This window comes from Rhipicephalus microplus, unplaced genomic scaffold, assembly GCF_043290135.1.
Source record: "Rhipicephalus microplus isolate Deutch F79 unplaced genomic scaffold, USDA_Rmic scaffold_17, whole genome shotgun sequence".
Classification (NCBI taxonomy): Eukaryota; Metazoa; Arthropoda; class Arachnida; order Ixodida; family Ixodidae; genus Rhipicephalus; species Rhipicephalus microplus.
This window is the reverse complement of record NW_027464590.1, coordinates 4,959,438-4,978,913: the sequence shown is the minus strand read 5'-3', so window position 1 is coordinate 4,978,913 and position 19,476 is coordinate 4,959,438. Positions and strand designations below refer to the sequence as shown.

The window sequence follows — 19,476 nt, the reverse complement described above, 5'->3', positions numbered from 1 at the left end:
CTTGAATTGGCTGATCAATTCTTGGAAGCGCAGGGTGGCACTAATTTGGCCAAGGTCAAGAAGGAGTGTCCCGATGATTCGAAGAAATTGGCTCCCGAAGAAAAGAAGCGTGCACCAGAGAGCATTCAGCGATGTTTTCTGTGTAACCGAATGGGTCATCGCGCGAAAAACTGTCGGACGATCTTTACGAGCCCTACGGTAGTGAAATGTTTTAAGTGTGGTCAGACTGGGCACAAAGCAGATGCATGTCGAAACGGAGCGAGTCAAACTCGCCAGGTATCCTGTGTGCAAGCAGCACCGAAATCCGATAATAATGCCGTCACCGACGGATTCGTAGAATTGAAAAATGGGGAGAAAATTCCTATTGTTGGTGCTGTAATGTCAAAACTGTCAACCGGTGTTACGAAGCGAATGCCAACGCTGCCTGGAAAAGTTGCGGGCAAAAAGATTATGGTGTTAAGAGATACCGGCAGTTCCACTGTTATCGTGCGGAGAAATTTGATACGGGAAAGTGAGTTGACAGGCAGAACGAAACCGGTTTGCCTAATTGACCGTACGGTTCGGATGCTTCCCGAAGCAGAAATTGAGGTTGAAACCCCGTACTTCAGCGGGAAGGTTACTGCTTTATGCATGACGACCCCCCTGTATGACCTTGTCATCGGAAACATCGACGGGGCGCGAGGGCCAAGTGATCCAGAATGTTTGGGAGAAGACCCGAAGCTAGAGCCCTCGCCAACACAGCGGCCGCGAGATACAGTGGAGGAGCATCCCGTGACGGATCTCACTAGAGCCCAAGGTGAAGCTGCGGCGCAAGAGACAGCGAAGGAGAAGACAATCGTGTCGAATAAGTTCACGGGCCGAGCAACCAGACTTACGTCGGCACGACCTCAGCCGACCGACAGTGTAAAGGAGACGGAGTTGGCCAGCCGGGAAAAATGTAGAGGCATGATCAAGCGGGTAAATAAACAGACAGGACCCGTCAAATGTAATGACGCGTTAACGGTGTCGGAAGAGACAACGATGGCCGAGACAACGCCTCAGATATCGTCGTTGGAAAGGGCTCGCCGAAAAAGAACGTGGAAGCACAAGAAGAGATCGAGCGAGCACCGCAAAAGGGGGCGCAAGCGCTGCTCGAAGTACGCAGGATAAGTGCTGAGGTCAAAGCACAATGTGGTTGGCAGTGTTGAGTGCCATATGTTGTGTTAATGTTGTGGTATCCTGTGTCACAAGTGTCGAAGTGTTGTGCTGTGATGTGATGTATAGTATTGGACCATTGTTGTAATGAGAGAACTTTGTACATTTGTATTATTGGGAATGTGTGGTGGAGTGTTGTACTCATGTGCTTGTGGTTGTGTTTTCCCGTGTTGTGTAATTGAATTACAATGTCCGATCGTATTGAGTGATATATTGTGAATGTGACGTGTCACGAGCGACGGATTGTGTTACACTCTGTGAGAATGTGTGGTGACTGTTCGCGCTCGTTTGTGTGGGTTTGAATATTATGAGATAATATTCTTAAAGTGGGGGGCAGTGTCACAGAACGAGCGCTAAAAAAAGAGCGCGCCGCCAAATCCTTGCGACAACGGGCTGCAGAAACGCCGCGAGGTAAAAAGAAAAAAAAAAAAGAAAGCAAACATCCAGGGCTCCCGGGCGCGCGCTCTCCCCGCAGAAGCACGGCTTCGCAGACGATCCTCCTCACCCCACATCGGCGGCCCAGCAAGGTCGCGATTTTTCTAGAACGAAGGAGGCGGGGTCAGACCGAGTGAATCATTCTCCGGAGAGGGCAGTCGAACCGTCTCGTGCCTCTCCCCAGCCTTCGCTGCGCATCGCGCCGACGAAATGAGAACATTCTGGAAGGTGGCGCGGAAAGTATTTAATCGAGCGGCCGAGACGAGAAAGCAGGAGAAGACGGAAAGTTAGCGCCGGAGCGCGTAGGGATTCCGCCGTGGAGTCGGCGAAGGTGCTGTCCGTAGTGACAGAGCAGGAGATGAAGAGGAGTTCCACCTGAGGGGTGAAGGCTCGGGCTACAGGCAAGAGCGTGTGTTTACCGCTATCGAGCGAAGACCCGTGGCAACAGCTGCGTGTGTGAAGCCGACGGTTTTCCGGCGAAGAAGTTGAAGTTTGAGGAGTGGCCAATTGAAGACGGGAGGTTTCCTGGAAGAGAAACTTCGAGAGCTGCGGAACGACAACAACGCTGGACTTTGAGTGAGTGATTCTCGGAAGAGTATCATTCAGACTTTTGTTCCAAGGACTTTGGACTGAATAGGTTTTCTATCTCTTTAGTCCTTAAGTGTCTTGGTTGTTCAATGCATGCGACTGCATTGTAGTGCGTATTGTTGTCTGTGTCCGTTGTTTTGAGTGTGGCTGATTGTACCGTGTAGTACGTTGTTTGATTGGTGACGTATTGTATGTAACTATTGTGGAGTGTGCATTTTTGTGTATTATTTTCGATCTGCCATTATTGAGAATATAATTTGTTTGTTTATCAACTCTCGGCTCTGACTTGTTCTTTGGGCCACAGCCGGCGTCCGCTGGCGCACCAAAAAGGACCACTCTTAAATTGTCCACGCTTTCGTGGTGCGGTTCGGGGGGCCGATACTTCGGCTCTTAGAATTAGCCCGGCGATCGCCTCCCTAATAAACGGGACAGGTGTGACAGTCTTCCTAGGCCAGCACAAAATGTGTGCCGGCCTAGGAATTAAATTATTCTTGCCAGGTGGCAGCTAATGCCAGCATTGCTTAGTTCAAGGAGATAAAAAGGAGTCCTTATTCTCAACCTTACAAAAAACAAAAAATAGAATTCGACGCGTATATATTGTTACGTGGAAAATAACAGTTGTCAGTCCGCAGCCACAACGCAGCTCACCAACAACTTCCAGTTCTTCACTCTCAGTCTGAGGCACCTTACTTGGGTATGCCCCACTATGCCCTCTTTCAGTCAGACGAAATCACGTAACACGACCATCGGCGGCAAAAGCGCAGACCCGGCGAGTTTACGGGGCCACAGCAGAAGTAGTGTGGTAACGCTTGAGCCTTGATACGTGGACGATGTCCCTTGACAGCAGAGCGGACGAGGTTGATGGATTATCAGGGACAATTTCATATGTAGTGTCGGTCACTCGTCTAAGCACGCGGTATGGGCCCGTGAAACGAGAGAGACGTTTTTCTGAAAGGCCTGCATGTCGCGTAGGGGACCAAAGAAGAACGAGGGAACCTGTTGGAAAGTGTTCGTCGCGATGCCGCTCATCGTAACGATGCTTCTGCGAGTCTTGGGATGCCATTAATCTGCTGCGGGCAAGCTGACGAGCGTGGTCAGCTCGGGTAATAGCGTCGCGTGCATATTCAGAAGTAGACTGCGCAGTGGCTGGCAGGAAGGTATCCAAAGGCAATGTTGGTTCGCGTCCAAACAGAAGGTAAAATGGCGAGTACCTGGCAGTGTCATGCCGGGAGGAATTGTATGCGAACGTCATGTAGGGTAGTGCAAGGTCCCAATCACGATGGTCGGCCGAGACGTACTTCAATAGCATGTCTGTCAGGGTGCGGTTTAAACGTTCTGTAAGCCCGTTTGTCTGGGGGTGGTACGATGTCGTGAGCTTATGTTGGGTAGAGCAGGAACGCAGGATATCGTCAACCACTTTCGAAAGGAACGTACGGCCTCGGTCTGTCAGCAGTTGACGAAGGGCTCCATGCACTAAAATGAGATCGCGTAGTAGAAAATCAGCGACGTCTGTAGCGCAGCTTGTTGGCATGGCTCGCGTAACTGCATAACGGGTTGCTTCCGGAGGCGGATGTTGGGAAGGGACCGAGAAGGTCCAAACCAACACGGAAGAATGGCTCCAATGGGATGTCGATGGGCTGAAGATATCCGAAAGGTAGTCCCGGCGGCTTTTTGCAACGCTGGGAAATTTCACAAGCGTTGACATAGCGACGTACAGAGCGTGAAAGGCCAGGCCAGTAGAAGCGGCGGCGCACACGGTCATATGTGCGAGAGACACCAAGGTGACCCGCGGTTGGCGCGTCATGGAGCCCGCGTAGGACTGTGGAACGCAGGTGCTTTGGTATGACCAGAAGTAGGTCGTGACCACTGGGCGATAAATTACGCCGATATAAGGTGTCGTCCTTTAAGGTAAACATGCGAACAGAAGCGTCTTGCGGTGAAGATTCCAGCTGTTGTATTAGGCGGCTGATATCCGGATCGCGACGCTGCTCGTCCCCGAGATGAAGCAGCTGGGAAATGGAAAGGACGCAGCCCACAGAATCAGTGCTCGTAGGATCGCAGTCGGCCACAGGGTAGCGTGACAGACAATCCACATCTTTGTACAGTTTTCCTGATTTGTACACTACGGTGTAAGAATACTCCTGGAGGCGGAGTGCCCAGCGGGCGAGACGACCTGTGGGATCTTTGAGGGAGGCGAGCCAGCAGAGAGAGTGGTGGCCGGTAAGAACTATAAATGGTCGGCCGTATAAGTAAGGGCGAAATTTCGCGACTGCCCACACCAGCGCTAGGCTTTCGCGCTCTGTGATGGAATAATTACGCTCCGAGGTGGACAGCAGCCTGCTGGCATAAGCTATCACGCGACGCTGCCCACGTTGTCGCTGAGCCAACACAGCGCCTATTCCGTAACCGCTGGCATCGGTGCGCACTTCGGTCGGTGCCGTAGGGTCGAAGTGAGCCAGCACAGGAGAAGAAGTGAGCAAAGTGGTCAGGTCGGAAAATGCTGCTGCTTGCGAGGGACCCCAGGTAAACGTCTCATCTGGTTCGAGTAAATCTGTTAGGGGCCGAGCGATTTCTGCGAAGTTCTTGATGAACCGCCGAAAATAGGAGCAGAGCCCCACAAAGCTGCGGACATCTTTAGCGGTTTTCTGCACAGGAAAGTCCTTCACAGCTCGAACTTTTTCTGGGTAAGGCTGTACGCCGTAAGCGTCAACAATATGTCCAAGTAATGTAATGCGACGGCGACCAAACCGGCACTTGGATGAATTCAGCTGAAGGCCGGCAAGACGGAATACATCAAGAATTTTCGACAGTCTCTCAAGGTGCGCTTCAAAAGTGGGAGCAAACACAATCACGTCATCCAGATAACAAAGACACGTAGACCACTTGAATCCATGGAACAGGGAGTCCATCATTCGTTCAAAGGTGGCGGGGGCATTACATAAGCCGAAAGGCATGACTTTGAATTGGTAGAGGCCATTGGGTGTTACAAAAGCCGTCTTCTCTCGGTCCATGGGGTCTACGGCAATCTGCCAATAACCAGAACGAAGATCGATGGAAGAAAAGTAGGCGGCACCATAGAGGCAATCAAGGGCGTCATCAATGTAGGGCAGAGGGTATGCGTCTTTCTTGGTGATGTTGTTAAGGTGGCGATAGTCCACACAAAATCGCCACGATCCGTCCTTTTTAACTAATACCACCGGGGATGCCCAGGGACTGGAGGATGGTTCAATAATGTCCTTCGCTAGCATCTTGTTCACCTCCTTCTGAATTATGCTCCGCTCAAAAGCAGACACGCTGTAGGGACGGCGGTGAACAGGGTTGGCATCACCTGTGTGCATGCGATGCTGGACAAAGGACATCTGCCCAAGAGGTCGGTCAGCAAAATCGAAAATATACTGGTAGGCCTCGAGAAGATGTTGTAGGGCTTCAACTTGCAGAGGCGGAAGATCAGTGGCGATCATGTCTACAATTTGACGGCTGCCCAAATGTGTTGCGAGTGATGTGCGCTGCGGTGAAACAAGTGTGTCTAGGGCAAGCACTTCAATTTGTGAATCGAGCAACGGGCACAGGTGGGCCACAGAAATGCCTTGTGGAAGCACATGATTCATGTAGCCGAAATTGGCAAGAGGTAGACAAGTTTTGTTATCTGTGATGCTGAGCACCGAATAGGGCACTGCAACATTGTGCGCAAGGAGTACGTCGGTGAGAGGCGGAGCGTAATAGTCACCGTCGGGCACAGCTGGTGAGCACAGAAAATCGACGTACATCACAGTTTTGGAGGGCAGGCGAACAAAATCGCTGCATTGTAATCGGCACGTAGGTTGGTACGGGGCGGCACTGATTTGTGGCAGTTCAAGGCGGAGCACACCAGCGGAGCAATCAATCAGAGCAGAGTTGGCGGCAAGAAAATCGAGGCCTAGTATGAGGTCGTGGGGACATGTTTCAAGCACGGTAAAAAGGACGACCACTTGATGACCGGCTACGGTAAGTTGAGCTGTGCACATACCGACGACAGGGACTTTTGCACCATCTGCAACTTGGACGACACTGGTCAAGGGGGGCTTGAGGACCTTCTTCATGCGACGACGAAAACGCGAACTCATAATACAGACGTGAGCGCCCGTATCTATCAAAGCTTCAACAGGTGTGCCATCAACATATACTTCTAGGGTGTTCGGGTTCAAACGTAAGGGCAACAGAGGATTTTTGGGTAAGGTCGACAGGGCAGCTTCACCTCCAGAAGCTGCGCAGCCTACTGTATTTACTCAATTCTACCGCACCCTCAATTGTAACGCGCACCCAATTTCCACCGCGGAAAAAAAAAAAAAAACGTAAGACATCGATTGCAACTCGCACCCATTTTTTCTCGCTGGCCCGCATGATCACACCACTCGAAAAAACGACTCCTTTCGGGAGCGTCTTCCATTTAAATATGAGGTATGGGCGAAGCTTGTGCCCATCTGACGTGTAACAGAGTATTGCCGTCACTTCAGTTTTACCGTGGACCGATGTCAGCACGCGAACTTGCTTCGCCCCCTTCTTCTCGACGGTTGTGGTGCCAGGCATGTCGAAGTAAAGAGGCGTCTGATCGGCATTCCCGATTTGCCCATGCAGGTAGTCGTTGTTGCGCCGCAAGTTTAGGACGAACCTCTGAAAACTGTGAAGCTTTTCATCGTACTCCTCCGCAAAACTTTTCGCATATGCATGTTCCCCTCCGGAGGCAAAAGCCTTTCCTCTTCATAAAGTTAGTTAGCCAGCACCTGCTCGCTTAAAACTGGCTCCGCATTAGACATTTTTCTAAGACTAATTGTATAGCCCGCACTTGGAGCAGTTCTGCCGTCACGGGCCGCTGTGCTGCTCGCTGCTAAAGCACATACTCGCCGAGCAGCTCTTTAATTTGCGGAAACCGACCCTGCTGTGGTCCACTGAAGCCTTTGCGTAAAGCTTTGCTGTCGAAAATCTTCTGCTTTTGTTTCCGCCGGTCCCGCACGCACGAACGACCGCGATGCGGCCCGATTTCAGTCCGTTTCTGCACACGCGATGACTTTTCTTTTAAAAGCGGCATCATGGTGCACTCGAGTTCTTGGAGTCGGCCATTCCACGCCGTCGATGCTAATGCACTACTAGATGACGAACTCCTCAGCACACGTACGAAGTGCCGCACATGAGAAACACATAGGCAGAAATGGACGACGCGCCATGCCGACGCACGTAGGGGGCGGCCATTTTAGATTTGCCGATGGCAATAGATTGGCCGTAATTTTTTTGTTCGTACTCGATTCTAACGCGCATGCGATTTATGAACTCGCTTAACCGGAAAAAAGGTGCGCGTTAGATTCGAGTAATTACGGTAGTTTTCCGGGGACATGCGGCGGTTGAACGATGGCGAGGGAGAGCGGCGACGCGTGTTTGAACGAGAAGGGCGGCTTTGAGACGGTGGCGACGACAGGGCAGGGTGGCCGTAGTCCTCAGGGGAAGTAAATGCTCTAGACTGAGTGCGGGCCGGATAACGGTGGTTTGGTGGACGGAATGAGTTACTGTAAGCGGGGTACGAGCGAGAAGACATAGATGGCCGTTGGCTGCGGCAGTAACGAGCGATGTGTCCTGCGCGACCAAAGCGGAAGCAGATTGACTTATCAGCTGTTCGCCATTCAGACGGGTTCCTGGTTCGAATAGAGTACGGACGGCGACGTCTCATGTCCACAGAAGCTATCGAGGGACCAGTATTATCCAGTGTGGATGCAGTGGACAGGATACCAAAGTTAGCGAATTCCTGGCGGACAACAGCCTGGATCAAGGCGACAGCTGGCGTTGAGGCGTCGGGCAACGTCGGTTTGATGGCAGCCGGGTAAGCGGCCTCGAGTTCACGTCGGACGATGCGCGTCACGTCTTCGGTTGTAGACGGATGACAAGGAGTGGCTTCACAAGATGACGTTGCCGCGGTGTTGGGTAGGCGCTGAAACTGCTGCAAAATGCGTCGACTCTTCGCCTGCTCGAGACGGCGGCACTCTTTGATCACGGCGTCGATGGTCGTTACGTTGGTAAATACAAGCAGGCTGAACGCATCGTCGGCGATTCCTATTAAAACGTGCGAAATCTTGTCGGCCTCAGTCATGTTGGGATCGGCCCTTTGACACAACGCTAAGACGTCTTGAATATAAGTCAAGTAGGGCTCAGTGGACGTCTGTGTACGTACAGCCAATTGCTTTCGGGCATCAAGCTGTTGACCAAACGGGTTGCCAAAAAGGTTGCGGAGCTGTTGTTTAAACATTTCCCAGCTTGTGATTTCGTGCTCGTGGGTCTCAAACTATGTGCGAGGGGTCTTGTCAAGATAGAAAATGACATTCGCAAGCATAACGGTTGGGTCCCAGCCATATTGCTTGCTGATGCGCTCGTACATGCTAAGCCACTTGTCCACATTCGCGTTGTCCTCTCCAGTAAAGGTACCGGGATCACGGGGTTGCGTTAGGGCGACGTACCGGGTTGCTGTCGTTGCTGAGGTAGGTGGCGAAGCCGTATCCTCACCCAGAGCCATGGTAGCAGACTTCAGGCGTCCACTGCGTAGCTCCGTTGTCAGAAGAGTACCCAGCACCTCCACCAAAATGTTACGTGGAAAATAACAGTTGTCAGTCCGCAGCCACAACGCAGCTCACCGACAACTTCCACTTCTTCACTCGAAGTCTGAGGCACCTTACTTGGGTATGCCCCACTATGCCCTCTTTCAGTCAGACGAAATCACGTAACAATATGATAAACAGTCCGAAAATCGCCTGCCCGAATTGCCTGCCCATAAGAAGAGTGAGACACAATGTAATCACTATCACGCAATGGTGACAGACCACAAGCTTGTCTAGAATGCCTTAGTGCGCGACTTGTGCTATGTGCGTTGTAATTTGTTGCCCTGTGAGGTACTACTAGTGCTTTCTCCCTTTTATGAACGTTGACGTCGAGCGAAAGTAATTTTGCATCATAACAGCTATGTCACATTCTTATGCGAGTACAAGCCTGAGACTGTGAGTGTGAAAAAGACAAGATATCAGTTGTATGTTGAGTAGGCAAAGTTCCTACGAACCCAAAACGTGAAAATATCAGCTTTTTGGCTGGCTGAAGCTACTCTGAGTCGCTGGACCTCAACCAGGTAAAGACCCCAGATACGTACCCATGTGATCGGGGCTCATGTAGCATGAACTTCAAGGAGAGTAAATTTTCCATCCTAACAAGACATCCTCTCTCACTCGCTACTTTTCCAATCATGAACCTAGGAGAATACAAGTTCATATTTTGCACTCGTGAATATCAGAGTCAATGTTTGATTCAAGTGAAGGTGTTTTTTTTCCTTTCGGATGAAATCTGAGGGTTGTAAGATTTGAAGTTCGCATGAAACTGGGCTTTTGAATACTTTATTTCTATGGGGAATATTGTCGAACTAAACCGACGACCGTCGTAAAGCGCCGGTCGCCGCAAAACCGGGGGACGTATAATCCACATTCGACTGTATCGTGATCTTGGTTGGATAAAGATAACTTGATTCCGATCGCACTAAGTTGTGATATACCGTACGATGAAGCCACGCAAGCTGGAACCAGAACTTTCCGCCTGAAATTTTTTTTAAAGAAAATGTACTGTGTACTGGGTGAAATTGCACACACAAGCCTGACAGACAAAATACCACTCCCTAGTGTGCCCAGTGCAGGTGTCGTGATGGCACAGGGAGCGATGCCTGCCATCGTCAAGCGCTGTGCTATGAGGCCATGCCAGTCAATGGACAATCTTCAACGAGTCTCCTCTTTTTCCCCCGATTATGAATGAGATTGCTCCCCCTACCCCCCCCCCCCCCCCCAAAAAAAAAACAGAGCAGAAATGAGTCTTCCATGTAGGAGCACAATATTAAAAAATTTAGGCAAGATGCGCCACTGATTCCACCTGCACAACTTCTACGGCACTCGCTACAATGGATGGCAGCACTACCTTTATAGCTGTGGACATGGCCTAGCTCGAGAGTGCACAAAGATGGCAGACTATAGCCAATTTAGAAACCATGGCACGACCAAGCGATATGACTTGGATTATATTTAATTTCCGATAGATAGACTTTGTCTAGTCTGTGATATTTCATGAACACCGTTTTGTCAACACAGCTTGCTTTCATTGTCATTCTTGAGCAAAAGGGGCGTTTGAAATGAGCTAGAGGTTGTTACACAGCATTTCCAAGAATTACAAGGAGTTCAGGGCATTCAACAAGTTTCAAGGGACCTGGAACTAATATTGTCAATATCAATGATATTGAAGAATTTCAAGGGGCTGTGCGAACCCTGAGCAGAGCAAGCAAAAGTAAATCGACTACGGAAAGAAGGCTTAAAAAAAATGTAGTGTGTGTCACTGAGATGGCTTTACCAAAAAGAAAAAAATAATAAACAGTGAAACTTCATCACGGTTCATTAAACAGTGTGTTATATAACTATGGATGCATATGAAGTGTTTAGTTCTTAAACAAAACTTATTGTAAATAGAAAAGGCTTCTTTGTCCCTCTCAAGGGTAGAACAGTGTACATAGGTTTGGGAGTAGTCCTAGGAGCAGGCAAATGTGCCTTTTGTAGCAAGCTTTGAGGAGCCACAATGGCCTTCTTGAGCAGTCAGAGAGAACAGTCAGAGCATATGTCGCCCTATTTCACAGCACATAATAAGCAACATTTGTCGAATGCTTCATTTTTTTTAACACTAAGGTGAATTGTGCAATAACTTTATTATTGTTACAGCAATATCAACACACTCAACGGATTTCTGCAGTCGCTGCTACATCCCATGTCATGCCAAAACTGATAACATGCCATCACCCATCGTATACACTACTCAGAGAAATGCGCTCGTGCAGGGACGATGAACGCAGCTGAAACAAAAATATTACTAGCTGGCCCATCTTTAATGCTCAGAGGGCGCATGTAGACACCCCGCTTGGGAGGATTGCTGTCCAAGCAGAAAGGAAACAACCTGCCAGTCTTGAATAAACACGAAAAGACGAAAGGGGTGAACTTTGCTTCTAAAGGCACTGGCGTGCGTCCTAGTTCAGCAGCCATCAGTGGGCAGCTCAAACACACTTCGAAGTAGAGTGTGCGAAAAGTGTTGCTCTTTCTGAAGTGGCTTTCTGAAGAGGCGAATGCCTCGCAGGTCCTAAACAAGTAGTAAGGGATATGGAGATTGGGCAGAGGTCTCGCTCCTGAAGCAATCGTGAATTTGAACTCTACGGGCATGCGTACTACCTCAACAGGCATCAGCAGTTGGCTCGTATACCCTGCTACGTGTTGCACTGTCTACACGGACGCATTGTGTAAAAAAAAAGCATCTCTCCACGAAGAGCCTGCATTCGCTTACACTAGCACTTTCCGGTGTTTTGTGACATCACATTAAAAAAAGTTAGCTGCCAGCCTTACTTTGTACAGCATTTCGTTTCACTGCTATTACATTCAGTTCTTCACCCTTGAGGTAAAACTGAACTTTTTTGTTGCCAATTGATGACAACACTGATTGTTCTGATGGCATTCGGGAAGCGCATAAGAGTTCTTTGTTTGTGGCTGGCCATGTGGTCCACGGTGGCTTGCCACCTAAGTTATGCCAGCTTCACAATCAAGCCGCACGAAAAGTGCTTGGACGTGCTCAAGCAGACGTTGCAACTCATCATACCAGATGAACTAAAAGTGGGCATCATTGCCTTGGCTTTATTATAGACATAATGGAGAACATTGCCCAGTGTGATCAAGAGACATGTAGTTTTTTTTTATATCATAAAAGCTTTTGAACACACGAGTCTCCAATGCCAATACCGTATTGACTCGCATAATAGGCACACTTTTTTTTCAGAAAATCCAGCTCGAAGTTAGGGGTGCGCCAATTACACGGGGTAAAATTTTCGAAAATTTTTTCAACTCGGTTCTCGCGCTTTAAATCTGCACAATTGTCAAGTAAAAGGCGACTTTATCATTTACCAATTAATTCAGCATAAAACAAACATACCTACGTACCTTTTAATGAACAAGCGAGAGCCGTCAACTGCACACACACACATAAAATTTATTTACACAAAAGTCGTAGCTGTTCCTTCTTTTCCCTATTCGGAGTCCGAGTCGGAGATCACACATTCATCCTCGCCGAGCGGGGATTCGTTTTCGGTGTCCGAATCATCCGCACCCCACAACATGTCATCCTCACTCGCATCGAGTGCGTTCGAGATACCCGTCTACTTGAAGCTTTTCCAGACGACTTCGTCGGAGATCACCTGCCACGCTTCCACGATCCAAGCTCACAGCATTTCCACAGGCGGCCTCTTAATCTTACCACCTGGAGTCAGCTGATGTTGTCCTCCAGCCATCCAGGTGGTGTACAGCCTTCGAACATTGTCCTTGAAACGTTTATTCAAGGACACGTTCAAAGGCTGCAGTATCGATGTGAGGCCGCCCAGAATCACTGCCAGATCTGTGCGCAGCTCCTTTAGCTCATCTCGTACGCGGTCTACTAGGTGCCCACGAAAACTGTCCAGGACAAGCATGGATGGCAACAACAGACCACCCGGCCGCCGACCCCTGTTTTCACCCAATCCACCATGAGTTCCGCGCTCATCCAGCCTTTTTCCTGGACTCTGACGTAGATGCCTTGAGGGAATTTCGCCTTTGGGAGCGTCTTACGTTTAAAAATAACGTAAGGTGGTAGCTTACGCCCATCCGCTGTCACCGCCAGCATTACGGTGCATCGTTGTTTATAAGCGCCAGACGTTCTGACGATGACGCTCCGTGCACCTTTCTCCTCCACTGTCGTGTTTCACGGCATATCAAACCAAAGGGGGGTCTGATCAGCGTTGCCGATCTGGGACAAAATGAAGTCTTTCTGCTGTCGGAGCTTTATAACAAAACTGTGGAAGTCCACCACTTTGTCCTCATATGCTGCGGGCAAGCGCTGGCACAAGGTAGTCTGCCTTCGCAGTGCGAGGCCATGGCGCCGCATGAAACGAGTTGTCCATCCGGAGCTGGCTTTGAACTCTTGCTTCAATGCCCTGCGCTTAGGCTATTCTGCGCGCCTCAGTCTGCACAATATCCAACGACACAGCACAGCCGTCTTGTCGTAGCTCCCGTATATGCCGGACCAGTTGCTCTTCGACGTTCGGATACCTGCCGGTCTTGGCACCGCGGAAAGCCCGTCGTGTCTTCTTCGTCACCTTACGTTTTTCTTCTTGGTCCCTCCAGTACCGAATACTGGTTTCTCCAATGCCGAAATGCCTGCTTGCAGCCCGGTTGCCGTGCTCCAGCGCGTACTGCACTGCCTTCAGTTTAAACCCAGCCGTGTAGCTCGCGTACTTCCCCATGGTGGAACCAAAGTTCAATACACGACCACAACATACGCACACCGCTTGCAAAATGGCGTTTCTTTTTCTCCGATGGTGGTGATGGCGATCGAGCCCCCGACGTTGTACACGTGACCTCCAAAAAGCGCGGCGATTTGGGGGGTATCAGTAATTGATGGAACAGCCGTTTTTTTTTTTTTTTCGCTCATGGACGCTTTTTTTTTTTCAAGTTTTATTTCGACAAACATGTTGGTTAGGTCGTTGCACTTCGAATTTTTTTTATTCGCTCGTCGATTTGCCTTCTTTTTTTTCTTCAAGGTACGGGGACCGCGTTACAACTGTACCGCTGGGGGGTAGAATCGTTTCTGATCACGGCCAAGTTCGGGGTGCGCCTATTATGCGCGGAAATAAAAAAAAATCGAATTTTCCGCGACCAAACTAGGGGTGCGCCTATTATGCGAGTGCGCCGATTATGCGAGTAAATACAGTATATATTTACTCGCGTAATAATCGCACTCGCATAATGACCGCACCCCTAAACTGTCGTCTAAATTCAACGTTTTTTTTTTTTTTTTTCCCCCCCGTGTATTGATCACAACCTGAACTTGCCGCATCGACATGTCATGTGCGAAGTCTAGCTGAACGCACCTATCATTGTTTCTGTGATCTGAAAGCGGGCATCACTATGCTAGTGCCGTAAATTTACCTACTTAAATGAAAGCATTCCTTATTTAGATGGAAGAAACTGTTTTCACGCGTGTGACGTACTCACAACCTCCATAACTGACGCAAAGAAGAAAAATAATGCTGTGGCTTCGCTCCGTCAGCCGCCATGTTTGTTTTGACATCCCACTCTGTTACAGCGGCGGCCGCCTGTTGGTCGACTCGTGTTCATCCCGCAGCAATGTTTTTTGTTTCCTGAAACCTCTTTTTTTTTTGTGTGCTTTGTGATCATCTGTTGAAGCGTTGTTTCACCATGGGGCGGTATGCGAGCTTCACTGCGGCGTTCAAGCTGAAGGCGCTTGACTACGCGCTAGGGCACGGGGACCGCGTTGCCGGCAGACATTTCGGCGTAGACGAAATCCGGATCCGACATCGGAAAAAACAGCGCGACATGCTCATGGCTACTAACAGCACGCAATGGGCTTTCCGTGGACCTAAATCTGGCAAGTTCCCAGACATTGAAAAGGCAGTGCTCGAATATGTGAAGGACATGCACAAGAACAGTTATGCAGTGTCATTAGACATGATACGGACGCAGGCGTGCAGTTTCCCGGAGGCTCGGAATAGCCACAAAAGACATCCGCGCCAGTTCCGGCTGGACGACAAGCTTTATGCGGCGGAATGGACTGTCGCTGGCTTTTACAACGCGCTCTACGGCATGGAAGATGACCCTCTGTGGGAGAGTGAAAAACTGCCGGTTCCGACAGGTAACCGTGCGGCGACGACACTGACGCCAGTGATGCTTCAGAGTCTGAATGAACGTTAGGGGGGTAGGAGCGGTAAAAAATAAAAGGGAAGTGTGCCATGCATGTAGCTCCTGCGTAATGCGTGCATTTTATTACAATCATAAGCCTTAATTTACTTTTATTTTTGGTTATGTTCATGATAGCTACTGTAAGCATTCTGATTAGCGACTTTTTCGCGTTTCCGGTGCTCAGAATACATTTTCACGGGAAATTTACCCCGCGTAATGATCGCATCCCGAAGTTGGAGTCAGTTTCTTGAAAAAAAAAAAAAAAAGTGCGATCATTATGCGAATATATACGGTAGCTGTTACTGCTTGTCGGTGATGGCTACATTATGAAACGCGAAGTGACTTGTGAACGATATGATCACTTCTCTACGCCTTAATGTCAGTTCGCTAACAAATATGTGCAATTGTTGACGGCATGTTCATCTTGCAACAATGGCGATGTATGCAGTGGCGAAGACTGATTAGGCTGAATATATTGTGACAAAAAGTGCATTGCTGAAATGAATTGAGCATCAGGGCACTTTGGAAAAGCTGCATAGTGTTTGTCGTGACAAGAAATATTTTTGGACTACAAATGGTCTACAATGTTGTGTAAACTAGAAGAGTTGGTGGACTTTTGTGCAGTTGGTGCAAGCTTTACTCGAATATGCGCAACAAGGCACAGGAAGATGGCACTGTACCTAAATGGCACAATTAGCACCACTGTTCTTTCCGATGTCATACAGTGGAAAACATTTTAGTTCAACATCACTAGCAACATGATTGACCAGAACAAATGTTATACGAAATATGTCCTCCCACCGTGAGGCAGTCCCTGGCTGCAATGCTGGCCGGGACTGGCTGACGCCGGATCCTCCGTGGGCTGGGCCTGCTCAGGGGGGCTCCACAGGCACCTCTTGCCACTGCTCTTCCCCCTGGCCTCCAGCTTTCGCTTCTCGGCAACATGCTCGTGCGAGACCTGCCGAGCATGGCTTCGCAAGAAATAGCGAGGCGGCTCGCTATCTGCTTGAGCGTTCACTGGGGCTGGGCTGTGGGAAATTAATGTGCACATTTCTCTCTTTCTGCCTAACGTAAATTTGAGCAAGTAGAACTGCAATGCCAGAATTTCGCTCTTTACAAACAGGCTCTCTCTCTTGCACAATGTCAGCTTACTGAAAGAAATGACAAGTTTAAGCTTCAACCCCGGTAAATGATCAGCTTTGCAGAAGTACAGACATCACATTTTCAGAAAAGAACAAGTTCAGCACAAATGCTATAGCAAGCTTGATAAATCTCAATGGCTAGGCGGGTGTGAATCAATGTATGCAGTTTCCTGGCATACTTTCTTTGGCATCTAAAGAGCAAACTGGAACTAATGAGCTACAAAGTGAGCCTAGTGCTCCGATGTATCTGATTTAACTGCCATATTGTAGGGCCGCACGGAAAATATTTTCTTTGTAGAAGTGCACAAATATATGAAATACTTTTCTAACAATTTTTGCTACTCTGTTTGACTGGCACTAGAATTGTACTATTCGAAGTATTCGAAACACAGTCGAGCCCGCTTATAATGAACCTGAGCGGGACGTGGCATCCGTTCGCTGCATCCTGAAGTTCATAGTAAATGAAACAAAGCTTTTAAAAAAAGTTGCGAGTGAAAACACAAACTTTTCGGTTCAAAAAATGCGTGACGCTTGTGTATCGAAGAACAGAAGCGATAAGGGCGGTATCGAGTTCATTTAAAACGGCAAATTGCTCGTTCGCTGAGGCCCGTGGCATAAGCTGCATGAGGCACTGGCTCCAAAGTTCAGTCGTTCTCGCAATCCGATTCCTACAAATCGCTCTCGCTACGTACTTCATTCACAATGCCCCAACTTGTGCACGGTTCCGCAGTGTCGGCATCATCATTGGCCGTAATTAAACCATCACAACAGATGTCCCCCCCCACTCTCGCAGGTCAGAAAATGCTAGAGGGAGCCGATTTATGCGGTCGTCTAAACATCGGCTCCTGCTTGTTCACCTTTTTTTTTTTCTGTGAAAGTTAGCTATGTGTTTGATTCCTTTTGCTCCAGTTGACGCCCGAAGTCTTGAAGACGTGTAAACAATTTTGTCACGGGGATGGATCTTTTACCGAATTTTGAAGGACTTTTTTGTTAGACCACACTGTGGCTTGCTAGGCCTAAAGTTAGGCTTAGCTAAGCCTAACGAAAGGCTCAGCACATTTCAGCTTTCAAGATAGCTATGCAAGTCACTGTACAAGGGGAGGACATTTCTCCTGAAGAATTCCAGTGTTCTGGATGGACAACGGCGCTTTGTAAGCGTAAGTCAACTAAAGCACTCAGGGCGGGCGCTGAAGTTCAAGGCCCACCATACAGCAAGAACGCTGACACCCGATCTGCCGCCAACGTGAAGAAATGCCTACCTAAAGCGTCAAGGCTGCCTCATCTACCAAGGAAGCATTTTCAAATCATTGTTAGGCCTTGGGGAGGCCTGAACGTCAAGAGTATCAGTAACGTCCGGATTTCTCAAGCCCTCTCGACAGCGGCGCATTTCCCAGCTGCGGATATCGCAGAATACATCGTTTGTCGTAACGCTGCGCAGAACATTGTTGTGATTAGTACGCCATCGCAAGCCAACGCTAAGGCCTACGCAAGTCTAGAGACCATCACCGTTATCAACGCAGGGTATGAGGTTAGCTCTTACATTGCTGCGCCCGACAACACATGCAAGGACATTAGAAACATTGATAGGGAAATTGAGGACGAAGAGCTCAGAAGACTTCCTATTCAACCGAGGAATCTGTTCTCGAAGTGTGGCGAATCAAGAATTCTACCACAGTCGTTATCCTCTTTGAAGGACTTCCGAGTCCCAAATTACGTCATGTGTGGTTCCAGCATAGTCAAGTGCACCCTCTACCGACGGCATACTGACGTCTGCTACACCTGTGGTAGATTAGGCCACAGAGCTGAAGTGTGTCCCACTCCAGGAAATGTTATCTGTCGAGGTTGTGGAATCACCTCCCCTGGCGACCAGGACGTTTGCTCACCGAAGTGCGCCTTCTGTGGAGGGCCTCATCCAACGGCCGACAGAACCTATACACAAAGATTTGAGATACCTTAAGGGAGGACGCGGCTTTGGGATCGCGAAAAATGGCAAAAAAAATCGATTTTTTGAAACTCAAGTTTTCAGTTTCTGGAACCCTTTTTCTATCCGATTCCAAAATATCTACACTGAAAACCGTGCAGAAGTGCTTCGGAAAATTCGTTTCACCCACCTAGATAGCAAAAATATTTCTGGAAATGGCGAGAAAACGGCGATTTTCACAAAATAATAGCTTCGCTATGCTTGGGCCGGGAGCCGGCTTCTTGGGCTCATCGGAAAGAGCATTTTTCCGTGTTTAACTTTCCCACCTCAGCTGGCTCCTCCCTTTGACAACAAGCGAGCAAAAAGCAAATGTTTGAAGGTCGTTTTGAGGCCCTTGATTGGCCGTGGCTGCCATGTTGCCTCAGCTTGTCTCGCCATTGGCCCGATGCTCGCTCCGGGAGATCGTCGTCTGCTGCTTGTGCGTCGTGAGGACATGGCTCTCGAAAATCGCCACTTCGTGACGTGTTCATGGCTTGATAATCACTTAATTTATAACTACGCTTTAGTTACGAGCAGTAAGCGGATGCGCGATCAGGTTACTACGAGCGTCAGCGCGGTCTACGAGCGCCGCGCGTCATTGAAGTCGTCTTTAGCCCTAACTTCGCCGACTGCGGGCAGGAACGACCCGCTAGCGCATTCGTGGCGACGTGTTTCTTCACAAGCAACGAAGCTGTAAGCGGCGGCACGACCTGATTACTACGAGTGGCCGCACCGGATGCACGATCGGATTACTACGAGCGGGCGCGCGGCGGTCTACGAGTGCGGCGCGTCATCGGAGTCGGCTTTAGGCCTAACTCCGCAGACAGCGAGACTGCGGGCAGGAACGACGCGCAAGCGCACTCTTGGTGACGTGCTTGTTCGCAAGGAATGTACCACATCACTCGCTAGCTCCTCCGAATATTGTACGGGCATTTTACGCATCGGCAGCGGACAACACAGTCAAGCTCGTCATCCCCCCCCCCCCTCCCCTTCACTGCCAAGGATCGCTCGGAACAGCGGCTAGCAGTTTCGCGCGTCGTCATTCGAAAATGCGATGCCAAGTGCAGTGCGGGCCGATTTTTTGTCTTCGTAGTTACTCATTTCGCGGATCGTCATCGAACGCCGCCGGCAAGTGCATTACGCGCCGGCTGCACTGTCCACGCGGCCGCGCACCCCACGGTCATATGGAGTGCCGTCAGTAAGCTTTTGTGATGCGATTCAGACGTGCTTGGAGCCGTGCTTGATGTCTCCACGAACGTCTATGAATGTTCCAAGGTTAATGAATCGCTGTAGATTAGAATTTCCGCAACCGGCTGTAAGATGATGCGTTTCACGGCTAGAGCGGCGAAAG

The 19,476-nt window shown here is 49.3% G+C and overlaps 1 protein-coding gene across 11 annotated transcripts in view; it reads right to left on the bottom strand.

Moving 5' to 3' along the window:
* Window positions 1-19,476, bottom strand: part of LOC142785024 (uncharacterized) — a 424,940-nt gene that overhangs the window by 297,429 nt on the left and 108,035 nt on the right. For all 11 annotated transcript variants that reach the window (XM_075883440.1, XM_075883442.1, XM_075883443.1 and 8 more), the window contains exon 7: window positions 15,825-16,051. In XM_075883440.1, the coding sequence (XP_075739555.1) occupies window positions 15,825-16,051 (227 nt within the window). The remainder of the gene's footprint in view (window positions 1-15,824; window positions 16,052-19,476) is intronic.